Source organism: Choloepus didactylus, chromosome 1 (assembly GCF_015220235.1).
Source record: "Choloepus didactylus isolate mChoDid1 chromosome 1, mChoDid1.pri, whole genome shotgun sequence".
Classification (NCBI taxonomy): Eukaryota; Metazoa; Chordata; class Mammalia; order Pilosa; family Megalonychidae; genus Choloepus; species Choloepus didactylus.
The window spans coordinates 171,726,171-171,747,982 of NC_051307.1; the positions used below are offsets into that span (position 1 = coordinate 171,726,171).

At 37.4% G+C, this 21,812-nt stretch overlaps 1 protein-coding gene across 3 annotated transcripts in view; it reads right to left on the bottom strand.

The window, feature by feature from the left end:
- EFHB (EF-hand domain family member B) overlaps positions 1 to 21,812 on the bottom strand; it is a 73,624-nt gene that overhangs the window by 39,216 nt on the left and 12,596 nt on the right. The window contains exons 1-6 of one of the 3 annotated variants that reach the window (XM_037828221.1): positions 9,249 to 9,274; positions 7,435 to 7,497; positions 6,328 to 6,471; positions 5,353 to 5,533; positions 3,301 to 3,411; positions 161 to 290 (exon numbers count right to left, since the gene is read on the bottom strand). In XM_037828221.1, the coding sequence (XP_037684149.1) occupies positions 161 to 290; positions 3,301 to 3,411; positions 5,353 to 5,533; positions 6,328 to 6,471; positions 7,435 to 7,497; positions 9,249 to 9,269 (650 nt within the window). In that variant the 5' untranslated portion in view covers positions 9,270 to 9,274. Of the gene's footprint in view, positions 1 to 160; positions 291 to 3,300; positions 3,412 to 5,352; positions 5,534 to 6,327; positions 6,472 to 7,434; positions 7,498 to 9,248; positions 9,275 to 21,812 lie in introns of those variants that run through there. The other 2 variants (XM_037828205.1, XM_037828213.1) reach the window with 2 other exon arrangements.

Consider the following 21,812-nt stretch of genomic DNA (forward strand, 5'->3'; position numbering starts at 1 on the left):
CAGGTGGAAGACAATTCAATGTATACCTTTTTCTATTCATTTTATGTTTAAATCATGTCAAGGTATTACCTCTTTAAAAAATAAATTAAAAAATATACTTTTCTTTAGTCCATATGTTGAATATCCAATACTTGTTCCAGAACCCAATATAATTACTTACATTTGCAATTCATGGAGCCAATACAAAGTTTTTGCCATGCTTCGTCCATCATTAAAATGTGGTGTTGGCACGCCATACAAGTTAAACCTATGAAAACTTGATGGGTTATACTTTCTGTTCTTTGCCTCCCCTGTGAAAAAAATGAAGGCTTCTGACTTAAGCAACACAAATAAATTATCTTGCAAGAAGCACATTACGTTCTCATTGACATTGAAAATGAGAGTCTGACAAAGAATAAAAATGTAACAATTCAGGGAATTACATAGCTTTGGCTACAGATGACAAAGGCGGGTGGGGCACCGCACACAAGTTTCCTTATATTAATATTTGAAAAGTAAATAAGGAAATGATGTGGGAGAAAGACATAATAATGATACAAAAAAAAAAAAAAATGCAGATCTCTACCACTGTTACAGAAGTCCTAAAGATCAGGGAGGGACTCCAGTGCTTTGGAACACCAGCAGTCCTATCCACTAAGGTTTGAGAAGCAGTGTTTTGTACTTGCTCTCACCAAGATTTAATGAGATCATCAGAACACTGCAACCTTCATATTTCAATGTAATCGTTTATCTTATATCAGAAACATTCAAAGGGTGATTTAGGGCTGAGACACCAACAGGGAGGTCTTTATTTTTAAGATCTAATACTCTACTTTTTTCTTTTCAAGTCAAGCTGTGGTATTAGTTTTCTATTTCTTGATAAGAGAGAAAGGACTGAATCTAGAGAACAGCTAAGAGAGTAAGAAATGGTGGGAAAAAAGATATTCAGCCTCATTAGAAACCCAAATAATGTAAATAAAAACAACCATGAGAAATTGTAATTTGCCTCTTGACAAGAATAAAGCTTGGTGAAACCCAGTATTAAGAAGGGTGTGGGGAAATGAAATACTCCTACCATGTAGATACAAGGGCAAATTTGTACAACTCTTCTGGTGGACAATTTGGCTCTAAGAGTGAAAATTTTCAAATGCTCAGTAATCTAGGAATGTATCTTAAGGAAACAGCAGTTCACATTCACAAAGATATACAAACAATATATATTTTTTGTAATACTGAAAAATGCAAAATAGATACCAACATAAAAAGACATCCAAGATATTTCATAAAACTTAAAAACACAAATGGAAATAAAATATATTTAATGTGGAGCAAAACACACACAGAGACACATCACATAGATGTGCAAAGAAAAACAGCTACTAACAGAATCATCTGTAGAATATTGGGAATTATGGTAGATTTTCTGTGTATATTATGTGTTTATATGTAGCACGCACTCAATAAATGAAGTATTTATTACTTTAGTAACAACTAAAATTAACAGTATTTTAAGATGTTTAAAATACATTAGAAGTATATTTATTGCTATTGAATGATGTCCTTGATATATTATTTTAAGTAAAAAAAAATTTTAATGTATACATCAGATTCTCTAAAGCATGGATATATTGATCCCTTTATCTAAATATATGGCTCAATGTATAGAGGCTTGTAAGATGTTCATCAATATATCAACAGCAGTTATTATCTCTGGCTAATGGGATTTCAAGGTTACTTCTACTTTTTCTTTATTTTTCCATGATATTTAAATTTTCTAAAATTGTTACGTATTTTTATAATAATAATAAAGGTACTTTCATTATGGAGGAAAAAAATAAGGACAATATTAAAACAATTGGAGTCTATGATCTTCAAGAGGCTAAGGAAACTTCCATAAAAATCAACAAAGGAAGTTAATTTCAGGTATTTTATGGCCCATTAGAGCTCTTTGAAAAATTAAGAAAAAAAAAATCTACAATAATTTTTATCAGACTGCTAAATACATTTGTTATCTTATTATGGGTTGTCTCTATATATTCACTGATACAGTGTTTTTAAAAATAAAGGCAGTGGATTCAACTGTGCAATAGATGCTAAACTTTTTCAAATGATGAATAAAATATTTTCAAAAGAGAGGGAGGGAAGAAAGAAAGGTGTAAGGAAAGGAAAGGAGGGAGGGGAGGAGGCAAGACAGCAGGAAAGAAGGGAGAGGTGGAGGGGGTGGAGATATGGAAAGAAGTCAGGGCTGTGAGCAGCAGCAGGCTGAATGGGAGGGTAGAGACAATCTCAGGACTGGGAACCTATTAGGGAGTGCAGGAAACAGCAGAGACCAGCTATGAAAGAAGAGAATGGCAGATTCCAGATGATAGAGCAATGAGGGTAGCAGACAAGCCACAGCTATGAGCAGAGGTTTGCGAGAAAAAGATAGAGCATAGTGTGAGAGGACTGTGGAGGACAAAAAGTAAAGAAATAAGGAAGGAGAGAGGATGAGAGGGACATTGCACTACAGTGAAGGACAGCTCTTGTTTCCAGCTGATGAAGATCAATGTCATGAATCACCGACAGACAGTCAGCTTTCTCAGAAGATGCATGAGTTTAAGTCTCAATCCTCTATTATATTAAGTCTCTACTTTACCATCAACAATGAAGTAGTGTTTTTCAGCACTATAAACATCTAATGCCTTTTAGGTGTGCTATAGAATAATCCTAGTAATATGTTATTATTAGACAAGATCACTTAATAATAGCTAATATTTATCAGCCTTTACTATGTTCCAGACACCATGTAAACCATTTTGCATGCATTCATTTAATCCTCACAATAATCCTATAAGAGATTATTACCCCCAAATAAGAAATTAGAATACATGATGATCAGATAAGTTTCCCAAACTGAAAGATAGTAAGTGAACTAGGTAGAATTTGAACCTGATCTATCTAACTCAAAATCTTGTACACTTGACCATTACCCAATATTCACTATATAAAACTAAGCACTTAGAATAAACCTGACATTTGAATAAAAATAGTAATTGTAAAACCTGAAACCGCTAAAACAAAGACTATATAACATTTAAACTTTCTTAGCTGCTTTTTTTACTTTAAGAATACGTATATTTCTACATTTTATATACAAAATGCGTAAGTGTGTATGTTCCCAGCCATCAAAGTTTATGACCCTATAAATAATAACAGGTATCATTTATTTAGTGCCTATTATGTGCCAGGCATTTAACTTCATGCACGGTGTCTCCTTTATTCCTCTTCACAAATCTGACAGTCCCATATCCACAGACCCATTTCACACTGGAGGACACTTACCTGCATAATAATCGTTGTGAGAAACAATATACAGATCATGCCCTTCCTCTCCTTCTTTAAACACTTCTGAATAAGATTTTGGTGGATTCACTACATCTCTAGCAGAGCATTCTGAAGAAAGAATTAGTGAAAGATACCAGTTTTAATGTACTTTTCATGTTTTTATAAGGTATTTAATTGAATAAAACAATTTTTTAGATTTCTCTAAAAAGACAGGACAGAGTCTAAGTGTCCCTGTGCTTGTGTGAACCCCACTTGCCTTGGTTCACTCCCTGGAATTCTGAAGAATATCAGAAATCTGTATCGGTTAATCATTGAGGTTGTCCTGAGCCATTGTTCCAAGCCCAGTTAAAATCACGATCCTGGGAATCTCGGAGCAAATTTGATTTTAGTTTGCTCATGACTTCTCAAAATAATCTAACCAGCCCTGAATCACAATTCAGTTCTGAGAAACTCTGATGTCCTACATGGAGTAGCCATGGTGAAAATTTTGGCAGCTGTAGACTGGAGCACATACCCTGAGTCTGTTTTGATCTCATTCTACATCCCCAAAGTAGCCAAAAATGCCAAGGAAATCTCTGGAATCAGGAAGAAATTCTTCACACTTCCAATGCCAGACCTAGAGTTATGTTTGTTTAACAGCTGCTTTCCCATGATGGGTGATTCCCACATAATAATTCTTAAATGTACCTTCATTTACAACTTTGCTCTTCTCTTTCAAGTTCACACCCAACAACACAAAGCTGTTTCCTTTCTTTTGGCCTTTCTGCCAAAAATTAAGGTCTATAAACAACAGTTTAGAACACCAGAAGGGAATCCTACTCAAAACAATCCTGTAAAGCAGTACTTCTTTTTGATATATGAACTATTACTCCTATTAACACACACACACACACACACACACACATTGAATATTCTTTCCATTGTATTCTTAAATAAGGTATACCTACAGAGCACTTGCCATATTAAAAATGACTAATAATCCTAGCTAGTGGCTATGATATTATTACTAAAATATCATGTCTATTAGCAGTTCACATAAATAAGATTTTTTTAATCCTATTGAAAAGAAAAAGTGAAATTTCATCTATTCTAAAATGTATTTTTTTCATGTCTCAAATTTTAACATCCCTAAGGTATCTCACAATTGATGACACCTTAGATCTCATGAAATAATGTACAACTGCAGATTTTGCATTTTAAGGGGATGTCATAATTTATCCCTAGTGTGGATATAGCTACATTATGGAAAATAATCTAATGGACCTTTTGGTGAAAAAAAGATAAAGTTCCTGGAGCAGAGCCTTAATGAGTGCAGATAGACAAAAAGAGAACAGAACTTCTCTGCAGAATAAAGAAAGATGGAATCTGAAGTCTCCTGTGGTAAGCCCCCTGGAGAAGGGGGTAAGAAACTTGTAATGACAGTAGTGGAGAAATGCAAGGATGCTGTAGAGAAAGGCATCCAACAATGTGGTGGAAGGCCAGGACTTTAGGAGAAAGAATGGCTTGTGAACAATTCTAAGCCATTCTTTGTTGAAAGATGTACTCCACTCCATCTCAAAGCAGGAGTGTTTGGTTAATATTCAGGTACATATCATGAATCTACGTGGATGAACTGCAGTATGCAGCATTTATCAAACCCGTTTGCTTCATGGTCCACCTTATAGAACAGTTTTTCATAAAGAGTTTAAGAATATATCAGAGGCATTGGTAAAAATAAAACACACAAATGAATATTCAGGAAGGAAGGGATGCAGTCCTCATAGATGGCCCCAACTCCAACTTCTGGAGTCTTTCTCCAGTCTTTACACCATCTCTATCATATTCATGAATCCCCACTCCAAAGATAAAATTTTTACTGACTTGGCACATATAAGTTCTAAGGATTCTGGTTCTGAAAATAACTTTCTTGCTACGATCCCAACTTTCATTCATGAAACAGCATTTACAATTGTCTACTTAACTGTCCAGACACCACACCAACAGGATATGTAATCCCATTTTCCCAGAAGACTTATTTTACCACCCCCTAACCACCCCTTATTGTACTACCTCTGACAACTGCTGTCCCAAATATAGTATTGATTATATCCAGTCCTTTAGGTAATCCTGGTGTTTGATCATGAGATTTTCCTAATGGTGCCCATCGATGACTAAAATAGATAGATTCCTTCTTATCTTTAAGTTTTTGTTGAAATTTGGTAATGGGCTGTGGATTTATCAATGAGCTTGCCTAAATAAATCAAACAAAACATAATTGTAACAACAAAATAAAAGTATAAATCTAAAAACTGAAACTTCAATCAACAGCTGGGAAAGAACTATATATATATATTTACATACATACATGTACATATATATATATACACATATATACATATGAAATTGCTCATCCACAAATTAAATGTCTAAAATGGGGCTGTGAAGCTTATACATCCATTAGTCTAAACATGAGCTTTCAATGGAATTAGAAGGTTTATGACAGGAGCTCCCAGATTAAATTACTCAACTCAGATACTTCAGGAAAGTAGGAATGACAAGCACAAGAACCACATGATTTCCAACAAGTTCTCTCCAGGTTTCTATATCAGGTCTTCTGAATCTAGACTCTCCGTGCAGATAAGAGCAAATAACATCCCAACTCTATCTCCATACCATGCATATATAGGGCCTCTATAGGCAAGAGTCTCCAAGACTTTATCCTCTCTGTTTTCTAACAAAGCCTGACAACATCTCTCTTTACTGTGAGAAAATGGAATGCAACTCATCCTTCAATATTATAAAGGAGAATATATAGTTTGGACTTAAACCAAAAATTACTTTACACTTGCTTGTCTGCTCCTACTTGGATTTTTTCACTGTTCAAGATTAATACTTTTAGAGGACAGACTGAGGAAGAGTGATTTAAAAAAAAAAAAAAAAAAGGTAGGAAGGAGTTTGAAATTGATGAATTACACTAATACCCCATTTGTGCATTTTCAGCACAGCAAGTTAATAATGTACAGGGGAAGAAAGAAATAAAGTTACTGATGGAGAAATTTTAGATCTTGTGCCATGTGTCAAATAAGGAGCGATCTGTGGATCATTTGCTCTGCCATAAAATATTCTTTCAGCTCCAGCAGGTGGATATCTGAAGTTGAAAAACTTTTTGGCCTCAGGTGGAGTAATTAGCTAAAAACAATGAAACAAGAAAATAGTTATAATTACAGCTAAATACAGTTTTTAAAATATTAACAGGACCATATACACCAATCAGGAAACAATCTTAAATACAGGGCTGTAGTAATTGCATATGGGGGACCACAGCCCCAAATAATGAAATTTCCTAAAATTTGTTTATTTATGGAAATGAATGGCATATTTTAAAAGTTATATTTACTGGTGGGCACTCTTACGCACACTTTAGACAACCTTTTTTAGGTTCTAAAGAATTGGGGTAGCTGGTGGTGGATACCTGAAACTATTAAACTACAACCCAGAACCCATGAATCTCGAAGACAGTTGTATAAAAATGTAGCTTATGAGGGGTGACAGTGGGATTGGGAATGCCATAAGGACCAAACTCCACTTTGTCTAGTTTATGGATCGATGTGTAGAAAAGTAGGGGAAGCAAACAGACAAAGGTACCTAGTGTTCTTTTTTACTTCAATTGCTCTTTTTCACTCTAATTATTATTCTTGTTATTTTTGTGTGTGTGCTAATGAAGGTGTCAGGGATTGATTTAGGTGATGAATGTACAACTATGTAATGGTACTGTAAACAATCGAAAGTACAATTTGTTTTGTATGACTGCGTGGTATGTGAATATATCTCAATAAAATTATTATTAAAAAAAAAAAAAAAAAAAAAAAGTTATATTTAGAAAATAACCAGGAAGTATCCAGATTAAAGCTTACCATAAATATTTCCTATCAAAATAAATTTAATCTCATAGTTTTTGTAGGGCTGGAAATGTAAATCTGAGATTTTCACTCCCTTGGACAAAATCAATAGAAGGCCTAAAATACACTGAAGGATCCAAATTGACTAGGTTAAACATATATGGCTTTCATATGGGAAGCTGACAGATGCCTGTCTTTAATATTCATGGGCAAGGTAAAAATACAAACATAAATGCATATTAAAAGTCCTCACCCTGGGGAGTTTTTCAGTCAAGCAAGATGCAACTCTGTATCCAACAGGAAGAACTTTCCCTGCCTAAGGAAAAAAAAAAAAGCAATAGTTGATCATTGCATGAGAGGGAGCATTTTGAATAATGGAATTTATTTCAAATTTGGCTGGCTACAAAGTTGCTTTCAACTATCTAACAATTCTTTTAAAGTAAGAACAAATGGTTTATCTAAAGCACATCTAATAGGTATATAAATATCAAATGATAAATATATATAATATTATAAGTATATATTTTTCAGTGCTAGGATTGGCAGTGATCTATCCAATTACAAGATATCCGTGGCATGTTGAGGGCTTCAACTTTAGAAATGATTTTGTCATAATTCATAGGCTTATTATTGGTTGTCCTAGATCATCAGTAAAATGGAAGCATGACTGTATTCTAGCTAAGGCCAAGATAAAGTGTTGAGTATGCCTTCGTGTGTGCGAGTGTGTTTGTGTGTATTTCCACTAACTCACTAACTTTTGACATATGCAAGGATCTCACCCTGGTCCAGGCTCTTCAGTGAACAGCCTGAAATCTCAGGGTCTTTGTCCACTTAATTCAAGTGTGGGTCTTATCTGTCCTCCCCTTGTCCAAGGCAAAGTTTATAACTGTTCATTCCCAGCAATGTACCTCTTATCTATTTCCCCTTTATCTATTTCAAGGCAGCTGATGGTTATTTTTGCAACTCTTAAGTTTCATATTAACAGACTGAGAGAAAGAAACTTCCCATAGAGTTCTGGATCCATGGAAAATGAGAAAGCTACTCAGGCAGCTACTATCTGGGTGATAAATGGATAGAGAGATGGAAGGAGTCAACAATCCATGGCCTGATAGAAAATTTTAGTTGTCTGTATTCTGCTTCCCTTCTAAGTGGTTGGCAGCAGATAGTCTAGATTTCCATCATTGCAAACGTTCTATTATAAAGCAATGTCCTTTGCATTCATCATATAATTATCCATATAAAAGCAGTGTGATTGCAAATTGGTAGCTGCCATTAGAGTTCAATGTCCTCGTGCCTTTTGATTGGGGACCAAAAATGGAAGCCATTGTGTTTGTTTCTGTCTACGGTGTCTCAATATGTTTGTAAAGTCTTCCCAATCCCCACCCCAGTCAGTAGACTCATGGGTCTTTATTTCTGTTGTTCTTTACAATGTCTTCTTGTCAATTTAAGGTGCCCCTCAGGCCCCCACACATGTGAATATGCCTATGAATATGAATGTGAAAATATACAAAACATACTCTCCAAGTTTGGTGCCATTTTTCAAGTGACCCAGTGAGACAAATGAAATTTTGTTAAATTTATATAGATGTTGAAGATTAAACACAACCTAAATATGCAATGACAAGGAAATGAATAAATAAATTATGGTATCTTCAAATATTACACTACTGTGGAATCATTTAAAACAATAATTTTAATAGCCTAGGAAATTGTTCATGATATTGTGAGTTAGGAAAATAAAGATGCAAATTTGTGTCATACAAATACATAGAATCACATCTATATACACAATACACAAGCAAATACGAAGGAAAGTTGTTAGCAGCAATTGTTAATTGAGTGCCAAGATTACAAAGGACTTAGTATTATTCTTCTTCACAATGTTTTACTAACATGTAATTCTATGCTAATCAAAAGAAAGCAATAAAGAGTTATCAAAAAGTCTATAAAAAAACATCAAAGAGAAGGAAAAAAGCAGCAAAGGCACTAGAAACTAAGAATGACAATCAAGTATAAGCAGATCCAGGACAGAATTTAGGAGCACTTGTGGCCAACCCTGAGTTCTACCTGCTGAACTGCAGACATCATCTGGCTTGCTTGTGAAAGCTGGACTTGTTTACCCCATGGCCTCCATAACCCAACCTGAAAAATCAAACAATGGTCTTTCCTGAGCCTTTTTTTTTTTTTTTTTGGCCTCAGGGCACTTTTGGATTTAGGATTCAGTCAAGAAAAATAAATAAACTTTAGGCCTAGATCCCAATGCCTAAAATACCCTGTAACACACTCTATTATATCATGTGAACTCCTTAGTAAGGGGCTCTTCCTTTACCATCGGGTATAGGTGGAGCGCCTTAGCACTGTTTCCCAAACACTTAAAGTTAATAGACAAATTTTTAAAAATGCTGATAAAAATTCAGAGCATGCTGCAAACTTTGCATGCTATATACACTTTAAATATTAAAGGGGAGGAATAATTAATAATCTACTAATTTGACCTTGGAGGCTTTTATTTATTAATTTATTTACTTTGGTAGGGGCGCCACTAGACTAGCCTTGAATAAAAACCCTACAGGGAAGCCTACTGTGGTTTTGTTTCTCCAAGGATGCTTCAAGGACTACTGACTTCCTTTTTAAAATAAATATCATTTTCCAACATTGGCAATCAAAGAAAGATCGTCATGCAGGGAAGAAAATTAGTCTTTTTATTATTATTATTATTATTATTTTAGTAACATATACAACCTAAAATTTCCCCCTTTAACCACATTCAGTATATAATTCAGTGGTGTTACATTTCCAGTGTTGTGCTACCAACACCATTATCCACTGCCAAAACTTTACCATTATCCCTGTGCCAGTCTGGATATATTACGTAGCCCAGAAAAAGCCATGTTCTTTGATGCAATCTCGTGAGGGCAGACGTATTAGTGTTGATTAGGTCAGAACCTTTGGATTAGGTTGTTTCCATGGAGATGTGACCCACCCAACTGTGAGTAACTGTGCTGGTTTAACTGTATTATGTCCCCCAAACGCCATTATCTTTGATGTAATCTTGTGTGGGCGGACCTAACAGTGTTGATTAGATTGTAATTCTTTGAGTGTTCCCATGGAATGTGCCCCACCCAACCGTGGTTGATAACTCTGATGAGATAATTTCCATGGAGGTGTGGCCCCACTCATTCAGGGTGGGCCTTGATCAGTGGAGCCATATAAATGGGCTGATAAACAGAAGGAACTCAGTGCAGCTGTGAGTGATGTTTTGAAGAGGAGACACAGCCAAGAGGGACACTTTGAAGAAAGCACAGGAAGTAGATGAGAGGCATTTTGAAGATGGCCATTGAAAACTGACTCTTGCTCCAGAGAAGTTGAGAGAGGACAAATACCCCAAGTGCAACTAAGAGTGACATTTTTGAGGAACTGCAGCCTAGAGAGGAATGTCCTGAGAGAAAGCCAGTTTGAAACCAGAACTTTGGAGCAGACACCAGCCACATGCCTTCCCAGCTAACAGAGGTTTTCCAGACACCATTGGCCATCCTCCAGTGAAGGTACCCAATTGCTGATATGTTACCTTGGACACTTTATGGCCTTAAGACTGTAACTGTGTGACCAAATAAACCCCCTTTTATAAAAGCCAATCCATCTCTGGTGTTTTGCATTCCAGCAGCATTAGCAAACTAGAATGGTAACAACTTTGGTTAGGGTGTGACCTCTGAATGAATGTTTCCATGGAGGTGTGGCCATGCCCATTCATGTGGACCTTGATTAGTTCATTGGAGCCCTATTAAAGCTCAGACAGAAGGAGTTCATAGCTAGCTGCAGCTGAGAGGCACATTTTGAAGACAGTCTTTGGAAGCTGACACTGGCATTTTGGAGAATGCCATTTTGGGATGCAACCTTGGAGCAAGCAGACACCAGTCACGTTCCTTCCCAGCTAACAGAGGTTGTCGGATGCCACTGGCCATCCTTCAGTGAAAGTACCCTGTTGTTGATGCCTTACTTTGGACACTTTATGGCCTTAAGACTGTAACTTTGTAACCAAATAAACCCCCTTTTATAAAAGCCAATCAATTTATGGTGTTTTCCAAAATGGCAGCATTAGTAAGCCAGAACAATCCCCAACAAAAATTCTGTATTTTAGTTTCTGACTCTATGAATATGCTTATTCTGATCATTTCATAACAATGAAATCATACAATATTTGTCCTTTGGTGTATAGCTCATTTCACTCCACATGATGTCTTCAAAGTTCATCCATGTTATCGCATGCATTAGAACTTCATTCCATTTTACAGCTTAGTAATAGTCCATTATATGCACATACCATATTTTGCTTATCCATTTATCTGTTGAAGGGCCCTTGGGTTGCATCTATCTTTTGGCAATTGTGAATTATGCCACTATGAATATCAGTGTGCAAATAGCTGCTCGAGTCCCTGCTTTCAATTATTTTGAGTATATTCCTAGAAGTGAGATTTCCAAATATGGTGGTTTGAAGTTGCATGTGCCCAAGAAAAACAAGTTCTTAAATCTTTAATCCATTCCTGTGGGTGTGAACCTATTGTAAGCAGGACCTTTTGATGAAAATTACTTCAGTTAAGGTGTAGCCTCTCTCAATAAGGATGGTCCTGATCCTATTAATAGAGTTCTTTATAGGCAGAGAGAAATTCAGACAGACAGAGAGAAAGTGACAGAGGAAGAATGCAACTAAAATCAACAGAACCTAGAAGAGATGGGGAGGCCAGGAAACACAGCCATGTACCTTGCCCTGTGACATGAGACAGAGGAGCCAAGGATCACTGGCAGCTAGCCCCAAAACACCACAGTCTTCAGGAAGAAAGCACTGTCTTGACGATGACTTTATTTGGACTTTCTTTTACCCTCAAGACCATAAGCAAATAAATTCCCATTGTTTAAGGTGAACCATTGCATGATATTTGCTTCAGCAGCCTAGGTAACTAAAACATGAGGTCATATGGTAATTCTATTCTTAACTTTCTGAGGAACTGCCAAACTGTCTTCCACAGCAGATGCACCATCTTACTTTTGCACCACCAGTGAATGAGAGTTCCTGCTTCTCCACATCCTCTCCAACACTTGTTATTTTTTTGTTTTTATAATAGCCATTCCAGTGGGTGTGGAATGGTATATCATTGTGGTTTTGATTTTCATTACTCTAATGGCTAATGGTGTTGAGCATATTTTAATGTGATTGTTGACATTTGTATATCTACTCTGGAGAAATCTCTACTCAAGTCTTTTCCCCATTTTTTTGATTGGGTTTTTTATCTTTCTGTTGTTCAGTTGTAGGATTTCCTTATACATTCCAGGTTTTAAACCCTTATTAGATACGTGGTTTCCAATTATTTTCTCCCATTCTGAAGGCTGTCTTTTTACTTTCATAAAAAAGTCATTTGATGCACAAATGTTTTTCATTTTGATAAGGACCCACTTTTTTTTTCCTTTGGGTGTTCATGTTTTTGGTGTAAGATCTAAGAAACCATTGCCTAATGCAAGATCCTGGAGATGCTTCCCTACATTTTCTTCTAGGAGTTTTATAGTCCTGATTCTTATATTTAGGTCTTTGATCCATTTTGAGCTGTTTTTTATATATGGTATGAAATAGGGGTCACCCTTCACTCTTCTGCATAAGGAAATCCAGTTTTTCCACAATATCTGTTGAAAGCACTATTCTTTCCCAATTGAGTGACCTTGCACCCTTTGTCAAAAAGTAGTTGGCCATAGTTGTGAGTATCTATTTCTGAATGGACAATTCATTCCATTGGTCTATGTATCTGTCCTTGTGCCAGTACCATGCTGTTTTTACAACTGTAGCTTTGTAATAAGTTTTTAAATCCGGAGGTGCAAGTCCTTCAAATTCATTCTTTTTTAAGATGGTTTTGTTGTTGTTGTTGTTGTTCATGGCCACTTGCCCTTTCAAATAAAATTGATTAGCTTTTCCATTTCTGCAAAGAAGGCTATTGTAATTTTGATTGGAATTGCATTGAATATGTAAATTGCTTTGGGAAGAATTTACATCTTGACAATATTTAGTCTTCCAACCCATGAGCATGGAGTGTCCTTCCATTTTTTTAGGTCTTCTTTGATTTCTTTCAGCAATGTTTCATAGTTTTCCATGTATAAGTCCTTTACATCTGTATTTGATTCTTGCAGCTGCTATTGCAAATGGATTTTTTTCCTTAGTTTCTGTGATGATTAGGTTCATGCGTCAACTTGACCAGGTGATGGTACCCAGATGTTTGGTCAAGCAAGCACTGGCCTAACTGTTGCTGTGAGAACGTTTGTGGCTGGTTAATAAACCAACAGGCTGGTTTATTAAATCATCAGTCAATTGGCCGCAGCTGTGACTGATGACATCAACGAAGGGCATGTCTTCCACAATGAGAGAATGCAGTCAGCTGGATTTAATCCAATCAGTTGAAGACTTTTAAGTGATACAGATAGAGGACCTTCACTTCTTCAGCTGACCAGCGAAGTGTTTCCTAAGGAGTTCATCGTACATCTTCATTGGAGTTGCCAGTTTGCTGCCTGCCCTATGGAATTTGGACTCATGCATACCCACAGTTGTGTGAGACACTTTTATAAATCTTATATTTATAGATAATCTCTCATTGATTCTGTTTTCCTAGAGAACCGTAACTAATGCAATTTCCTGTTCAGATTGTTCATTTCTAGTGTATAGAAAAACTACTGATTTTTGGATGTTGATATTGTACCCTGCACTTTGCTGAATTCATTTATTACCTGTAGAATTTTCAGTACTTTCTATATATAGCATCCTCTCAGCTGCAAATAGGAAAAGTTTACTTATTCCTTTCCAATTTGGGTAACTTTAATTTCTTTTTCATAACTAATTGCTCAGAACTTCTTGTGATAATGTTGAATAACAGGTGACAACAGGCATCCTTGTCTTGTTCCAGATCTTAGAGGGAACACTCACAGTCTTTCATCATTAAATAGGATGTTAACTGTGGGCTTTCCATACATGTCTTTTATCGTGTTGAGGAAGTTTCCTTCTATTCCTAATACTCTAAGTGTTTCATTTTGTTTTTTGTTTTTTTTTCCAAAACGCGATGCTGGATTTTTCCAAATGCCTTTTCTGTGTCAATTGAGATGATCATGTGTGGTTCTTTTTCTTTCATTCTGTTAATATGGTATTGTGCCAGTTTGATTGTATTGTGTCCCCAAACACCATTATCTTTGAAGTAATCTCATGTGGGCAGATGTTATCAGTGTTGATTAGATTGTAATTCTTTGAGTGTTTCTTTGGAATGTGCCCCACCCAGCTGTGGCTGATGACTCTGATTGGCTAATTTCCATGGAGGTGTTGCTCCGCCCATTCAGGGTGGGTCTAAGTTGAGCCACTGGAGCCATATAAATGAGCTGATGGACAGGGGGAACCCAGTGCAGCTGAGAGTGAACTTCTGAAGAAGAGCTACAGCCAAGAGGGACACTTTGAAGAAAGCACAGGAGCTGCAGATGAGAGATGTTTTGAAGATGGTTTTGAAAACCCAGCTAACAGAGGTTTTTCACCTCCAGTGAAGGTACCCGATTGCTGATGTGTTACCTTGGACACTTAATGACCTTAAGATTTTAACTGTGTAACCAAATAAACCCCCTTTATAAAAGCCAATCCATCTCTGGTGTTTTGCATTCCGGCAGCATTAGCAAACTAAAACAGGTGTATTACAATAATGGATTTTCTTGTGTTGAAGCATCCTTGCATGCCTGGGATAAACTCCACTTGATCATGGTGCATAATTCTTTGAATGTGCTATTGGATCCAATATGCATGTATTCTGCATACATATTTATGAGCAATATTGGTCTGTAGTTTTCTTTTCTTGTGGTATCTATTTCTGGCTTTGGTATAAGGGTGAGGTTGGCCTCATAGAATGAGTTAGGTAGTGTTCCCTCCTCTTCAAGTTTTTGGAAGAGTTTAAGCAGGTGTGCCAGTTTGAATGTATTATGTCTCCCAAAATGCCATTATCTTTGATGTAATCTTGTGTGGGCAGATGTATAAGTGTTGATTAGATTGTAATTCTTTGAGTGTTCCCATGGAGATGAGCCCCACCCAACTGTGGGTGATGACTTTGATTGGATAATTTCCATGGAGGTGTTACCCCACCCATTCAGGGTGTGTCTAAGTTAAATCACTGGAGCCATATAAATGAGCTGACAAACAGAAGGAACTCAGTGCAGCTGAGAGTGACATTTTGAAGAGGAGCTACAGCCAAGAGGGACACTTTGAAGAACGCACAGAAGCTGAGAGAGTAACTGGAGATGAGAGGCAGTTTGAAGACAGCCATTGAAAGCAGACTTTTGCTCTGGAGAAGCTAAGAGAGGACAAACACTCCAAGAGCAACTAAGAGTGACATTTTTGAGGAACTGCAGCCTAGAGAGGAACGTCCTGGGAGAAAGCCATTTTGAAACCAGAACTTTGGAGCAGACGCCAGCCAGGTGCCTTTCCAGCTAACAGAGATTTTCTGGACACCATTGGCCATCCTCCAGTGAAGGTACTCTTTGTTGATGGACACTTTATGGCCTTAAGACTGTATCTTTGTAACCAAATAAACCCCCTGTTATAAAAGCCAATCCATTTCTGGTGTTTTGCATTCCAGCACCATTAGCAAACTAGAACAGCAGGATTGGTGTTAATTATTCTTGGAATGTTTGGTAGAATTCCCTTGTGAAGCCATCTGGTCCTGGGTTTTTCTTGGTTGGGAGGTTTTTGATGACTGATTCAATTTCTTTACTTGTAACTTGTTTGTTGAGCTCTATTCCTTCTAGAATCAGTGTAGGCTGTTTGTGTGTTCTAGGAACTTGTCCATTTCATCTAGGTTGTCTAATTTGTCGGCATACAGTTGTTCACAGTAACCTTTTATGAGCATTTTATTTCTGTGGGGTCAGTAGTAATATCTCTCCTTTCATTTCTGATTTTAATTATTTGTTTCCTCTCTCTTTTTCTCTTTGTCAGTCTAGCTAAAAGTTTGTCTATTTTATTGATCTTTTCAAAGAAGCAGCTTTTGCTTTTGTTAAATTCTCTCTCTCTTTTTTTTTAATTTCATTTATTTCTGCTCTGATCTTTATTTCCTTCTTCTGCTAGCTCTGGGTTTAGTTTGCTGTTCTTTTTCTAGTTCCTCCAGGAGTGCATTTAGGTCTTTGATTTGAACTCTCTTCTTTTTAAATATAGGGCTATAAATTATCCTCTAAGTACTACCTTCACTGTGGCCCATAAGTTCTGTATTGTTGGGTTTTCATTTTCTTTCTTCTCAAGATATTTTCTGATTTTCTTGTGATGTTTTCTTGAACCACTGATTAAGAGTGTGTTGTTTAACTTCCATATATTGGTGGATATTGCAGTTCTCTGTCTGTTATTGATTTCCAGCTTCATTCCATTGTGATCAGAGATTATGCTTTGAATAATTCAACATTTTTAACTTTATTGAGACTTGTTTTGTGACCTCATATAAGATCTATCCTGGAGAATGATCTATGTGTACTTGAGAAGAATGTGAGTTCTGCTGTTTTATGGTTCAATGCTCTGTATATGTATGTCAGATCTAATTCCCTTATCAAATTGTTCAATAAGATCTCCTTATTGATCTTTTGTCTAGATCATTGAAGAAAGTGGTGTATTAAAGTCTCCAACTATTATTATAGAAGTATCCATTTCTCCCTTCAGTTTTGCCAGTGTTTACCTCATGTATTTTTGGGCACTCTGGTTGTGCCAGTTTGGATGTATTATGTCCCCCAAAATGCCATTATTTTTAATGCCATCTTGTGGAGCAGATGTATTAGTGTTGATTAGACTGGAATCCTTTGATTAAGTGTTTCCATGGAGATGTGACTCAATCAACTGTGAGTGAAACATTTGGATAATTTCCATGGAGGTGTTACCCCATCCATTCAGGGTGAGTGTTAATTGGATCACTGGAGTTGTATAAAGGAGTTCACAGACTGAAGGACCTCAGAGCAACTGAGAGTGACATTTTGAAGAGAAGCTGCAGCTGAGAGAGGACAAAATGCCACAAGAGCAACATTTTGGAGAATGCCATTTTGAAATGCAACCTGGGAGCAAGCAGACACCAGCCTCATGCCTTCCAAGCTAACAGAGGTTTTCCAGATGCCAATGGCCATCCTTCAGTGAGGGTACCCAATTATTGATGCCTTACCTTGGACATTTAATGGTCTTAAGACTGCAACTTTGTAACCAAATAAACCCCCTTTATAAAAGCCAATCCTTTTCTAGTGTTTTGCAAAATGGCAGCATTAGCAAACCAGAACATTGTTCATGAGGAATAAATGGTTATGGTTATTTCCTCTTGATGAAGTAACCCTTTTATTAATATATAGTGTGCTTCTTTGTCTCTTGCAACAGATTTTGACTTAAAGTTTATTTTGTCTGATATTAGTATAGTTACCCCAGCTCCCTTTGGTTACCATTTGCATGCAATATCTTTTTCTATCCTTTCACCTTCAACTTACTTGTTTCTTTTGATCTAAGGTGAGTCTCTTGTAAACAACATATAGTTGGATCATGCTTTTTTTTTTTTTTTTTAAATCATTCAGTCAGTCTGTGTCTTTTGACTGGGGAGTTTAATCCAGTAATAGTCAGGGTTATTACTGATAAGGCAGGACTTCAGCCATTTTTTCCTTTGTTTTTTGTGTGAAATCCTTTTTGTCTTTTCCTTTATTGCAGTCTCCTTTCTGTATAGCTGATCTTTTTAAATCTAATTGATTGAAACCATTCTCATTTTTGTTTCTGCATATTTTTTTTTATTTTGAAATAAATTCAAAGTTATAGGTACAGTTGCAAAAACAATACTAACCCCATACACAGAACTCCATCATACCCGGACCCCCCCCCCCCCCCGATAGCCCAATCCACCAACTTTAACATGCTGTCACATCGCTATTTCTTTCCCTCCCTATCTAGCATCATCTATTGCTCTGTCTTCTGAACATACGAGAGCTAGCTGCACACATCCTTGAACAAACACTATAATTCACATATACACTTCCCAGGAACAAGAACATTCTTTTATGCAATCCCATTAAGCGCAGCTAAGAAGTAAAGAGATTCAACAATGATACAAAGCTTACATTCTATATTTCCTTTTCCTTGTGTCTCAACTGTGTCCCTTTGAGCCTTCTGTCCTCCATCCTCCAATCCCATCCAGGTTCATCCTTGGCATTCAATTGTCATCTATTTAGACTGTCTTTTTTTTTTTTTCAATTGTGGAAACATACATACAGCCTAAATCTTCCCATTCCACTCCCTCCCTAGCATTCCATTAATGGGATTAATCACATTTACAATGTTGTAATGCTCTTTCCCACCATCCATTACTAGAAATTTCCCTTCACCTCAAACAGCAACCCTACACTCATTTCTTAACTCCCCATTGCTCCTTCCCCCATTTCTCTTAACCCATACTCTACTTTTCATCTCTATGGTCATATTCTCTGATAATTTGTTTGTGTTTACTGTGGGGCTTGTAATTAACCTCTTAAATCCATAACAATCTTGTTTTTCTTTGATACCACCTTCACTTCAATAGGACACATAAACTATGTTCCTATACTCCTCCATTCCCCCCCCTTTATATAGCTGTCTAAAATTACATATTTTACGTGGAGTTCAAAACCACTGATTTGTCATTAGAGTTTGTGTATTTTATATCATGTAGGAAGTAAATAGTGGAGTTACAATTCAAAAATTATTGACTTCTATTTGTATTCCATTGTGGTTGGAGTATGTGCTTTGAGTATGTTCTTTTTTTTTTTTTTTTTTTTTTTTTTTAACTGAGGCTTGTTTTATGTCCCAGCCTATGGTCCCTTCTGGAGAAAGATCTGTGATCACTAGAGAAAAATGAGTGTCCTGGTGATTTGGGATGTAAGGTTCTATACATGTCTGTTAAAATTCTCTATATCTCTTTCTCCTTTCTTTGTTTCTCTGTCAGTAGGGCTCCCTTTAATATCTGAAATAGGGCAGGTCTTTTATTGGCAAACTCTCTCAGCATTTGTTTGTCTGTGAAAAATTTAAGCTCTCCCTCAAATTTGAAGGAGAGTTTTGCTGGATAAAGTATTCTTGGCTGGAAATTTTTCTCTCTCAGAATTTTAAATATGTCATGCCACTGCTTTCTCACCTCCATGGTGGCCGCTGAGTAGTCACAACTTAGTCTTATGTTGTTTCCTTTGTATGTGGTGAACTGCTTTTCTCTTGGTGCTTTCAGAACTTGCTCCTTCTCTTCAGTATTTGAGAGTCTGATCAGAATATGTGTCAGAGTGGGTTTATTTGGAATTATTTTATTTGGAGTTCACTGGGCATTTATGCTTTGTGTATTCATATTGTGTAGAAGGTTGGGGAAGTTTTCCCCAACAATTTCTTTGAATACTCTTTCTAGACCTTTACCCTTCTCTTCCCCTTCTGGGACACCAATGAGTCTTAAGTTTGGAAGTTTTATTTTATCTGTCATATCCCTGATGTCCATTTTGATTTTTTCAATTTTTTTCTCCATTCTTTCTTTTGTTCTTTCATTTTCTGTTCTGTGGACTTCTAGGACACTGAGTCGTTGTTCAGCTTCCTCTAATCTTGTATTGTGAGTATCCAGAGTCTTTTTAATTTGGCCAACAGCTTCTTTTATTTCCATAAGATCTTCTATTTTTTTATTTACTCTTGCAATGTCTTCTTTATGCTCTTCTTTATGTTGCTTATATCCTGGGCCATGGTCTTCTTGATGTCCTTTAAATCCTTTGCCATGTTTTCATTCCTCAATTGTAGTTCTTTGATTAATTGTGCCAAGTGCTGTGTCTCTTCTGATATTTTGATTTGGGAGTTTGGAATTGGATTCTCCATATCGTCTGGTTTTATCATATGCGCTAAGATTTTCTGTTGTTTTTGGCCTCGTGGCATTTGCTTTGCTTGATAGGGTTCTTTCAAGTTGTAAAAAAAGATACCAACCTAATTTTTCAGAAACCCAAGTTGGTGGCATACACTTTCTCTAACTAACCAGCAGATGGCATCTGCGAGTCATCTATACCCCTCAAGTCAGTTCTCAACCTTGTCCCTGCGGTGTGTGGAGAAATGATTCTTGTAGGGTTCAGTTGGTGAATTCAGTTTGGGTGTGTTGCTGGAGCCATCTGCCCTGAATGTGGGGCGTGTGTCTGGGTGGTCAGGGAGGAAGGGCAGCTTTAATGTTCAAACCCCCCAGGTTCCTGGAGATTCAAGGCTGTTGCAAGAGTCTAAGCCTTCATTTCAGTTCAGCCCCAGACCCTCTCTCTCGCTGACCCACAAGCCACCAGACTTGGCATAGCATCCCTGGGTTTTCCAAGCAGGCCCCCTTTCTCAGCTGTGATCTTCCAGGACCTCTGCTGAGGGGATGCCATGCTACATCACAAGTGTGCACCGCCTCTCAAGGGAAGCCCCGGGCCACCGGGCCGTGCAGGGGTGCTCTCAGCCTGATGCAAAGATGGCCGAATGGGGCATCTCAACTCCGCCCCCCCTCGCACAGTTCCTCCTTCCCAGCTCCGGGACAACTGGTGGGGCTCTGGGCTATGGGCAAGGCCCCGGGCAGGAGTTTATCCAGCCCTCTGGGGAGCCAGCTGAGAGCCGCAGGGTTTCTTTCTGCTTCCAGCTCTCCCCTCCGCTCCCCTGTCCCTGAGGGTATCTGCAGCAGGCTATCCTCCAGGCCAGACACCGAGAGGCCAGCTCAGCCCTCTCCTGCCATGTTTTACTGTGTGGTTCCCACGGTCACAACAGCAGCTGCTCCTGGGTTTTTCCCTTTTGTTTTTTTTTTTTTTAAAAGAACCAGTCGGTCTCCAAACACCAACCCCTCCCTGGCTTCCCCACACTGCCGCATGTCTGTGGGTCTTCCAGCCAGCTTACTCACTCGTTTCAGAATGCAGACTCCCGGTTTCACCAAGTATACAGCCCCTGTGGTACTAGCAGACCTTGTCCAGCTGGCACATCACTGTAACCAGTATTCTGGGTCACTTTCTGGTTTTTATCTAGTGTTTTTCTCGGAGGTGTTTTTTTGCCCTGTCTCACCTAGCCGCCATCTTAGGTTCTCCCTGTTTCTGTATATTTTTAAAATACTTTCTTTGTAGTTACCCTGGGAACCTAAGGACAAATGCTCTTTGGTAACATAAATTTTGTCCCCCTCCTCTTAAAGTTCTCTTCCCAATTACTACCTTGACCAACAATTTGTTTTAGAGGAAGAAATGGATGCCCCCTTAATTCTTGGGTTCATATTTACATTATTTCTCCATAAAGTGCCTAAGACTGGCCTGGAAAAAATGCTTTAATAATGGCTAGTAGTTTTTTAAATGTAAATGGAGAGAGAGTGAGAAAAGTGGAAGAAAGTCTCAATCCTAGTGACGAAAAATGAAACTTAATAATCTACTTTACAAGGTATATTCATTTACATTTTTGAGGAACCCACAGCAAGGATTCCCTGTCTCTTTCTTTACTCATCTCCACATAGTATTGTTTTAGCATTCATCATCCAGAAAGATGATCCTAGGCTCCTCCTACTTCAATTCAAACATTCACACATGATGAAGATATACAATGAGGCCTTATGTCCTGGCTTATAAATGGTAAAAGAA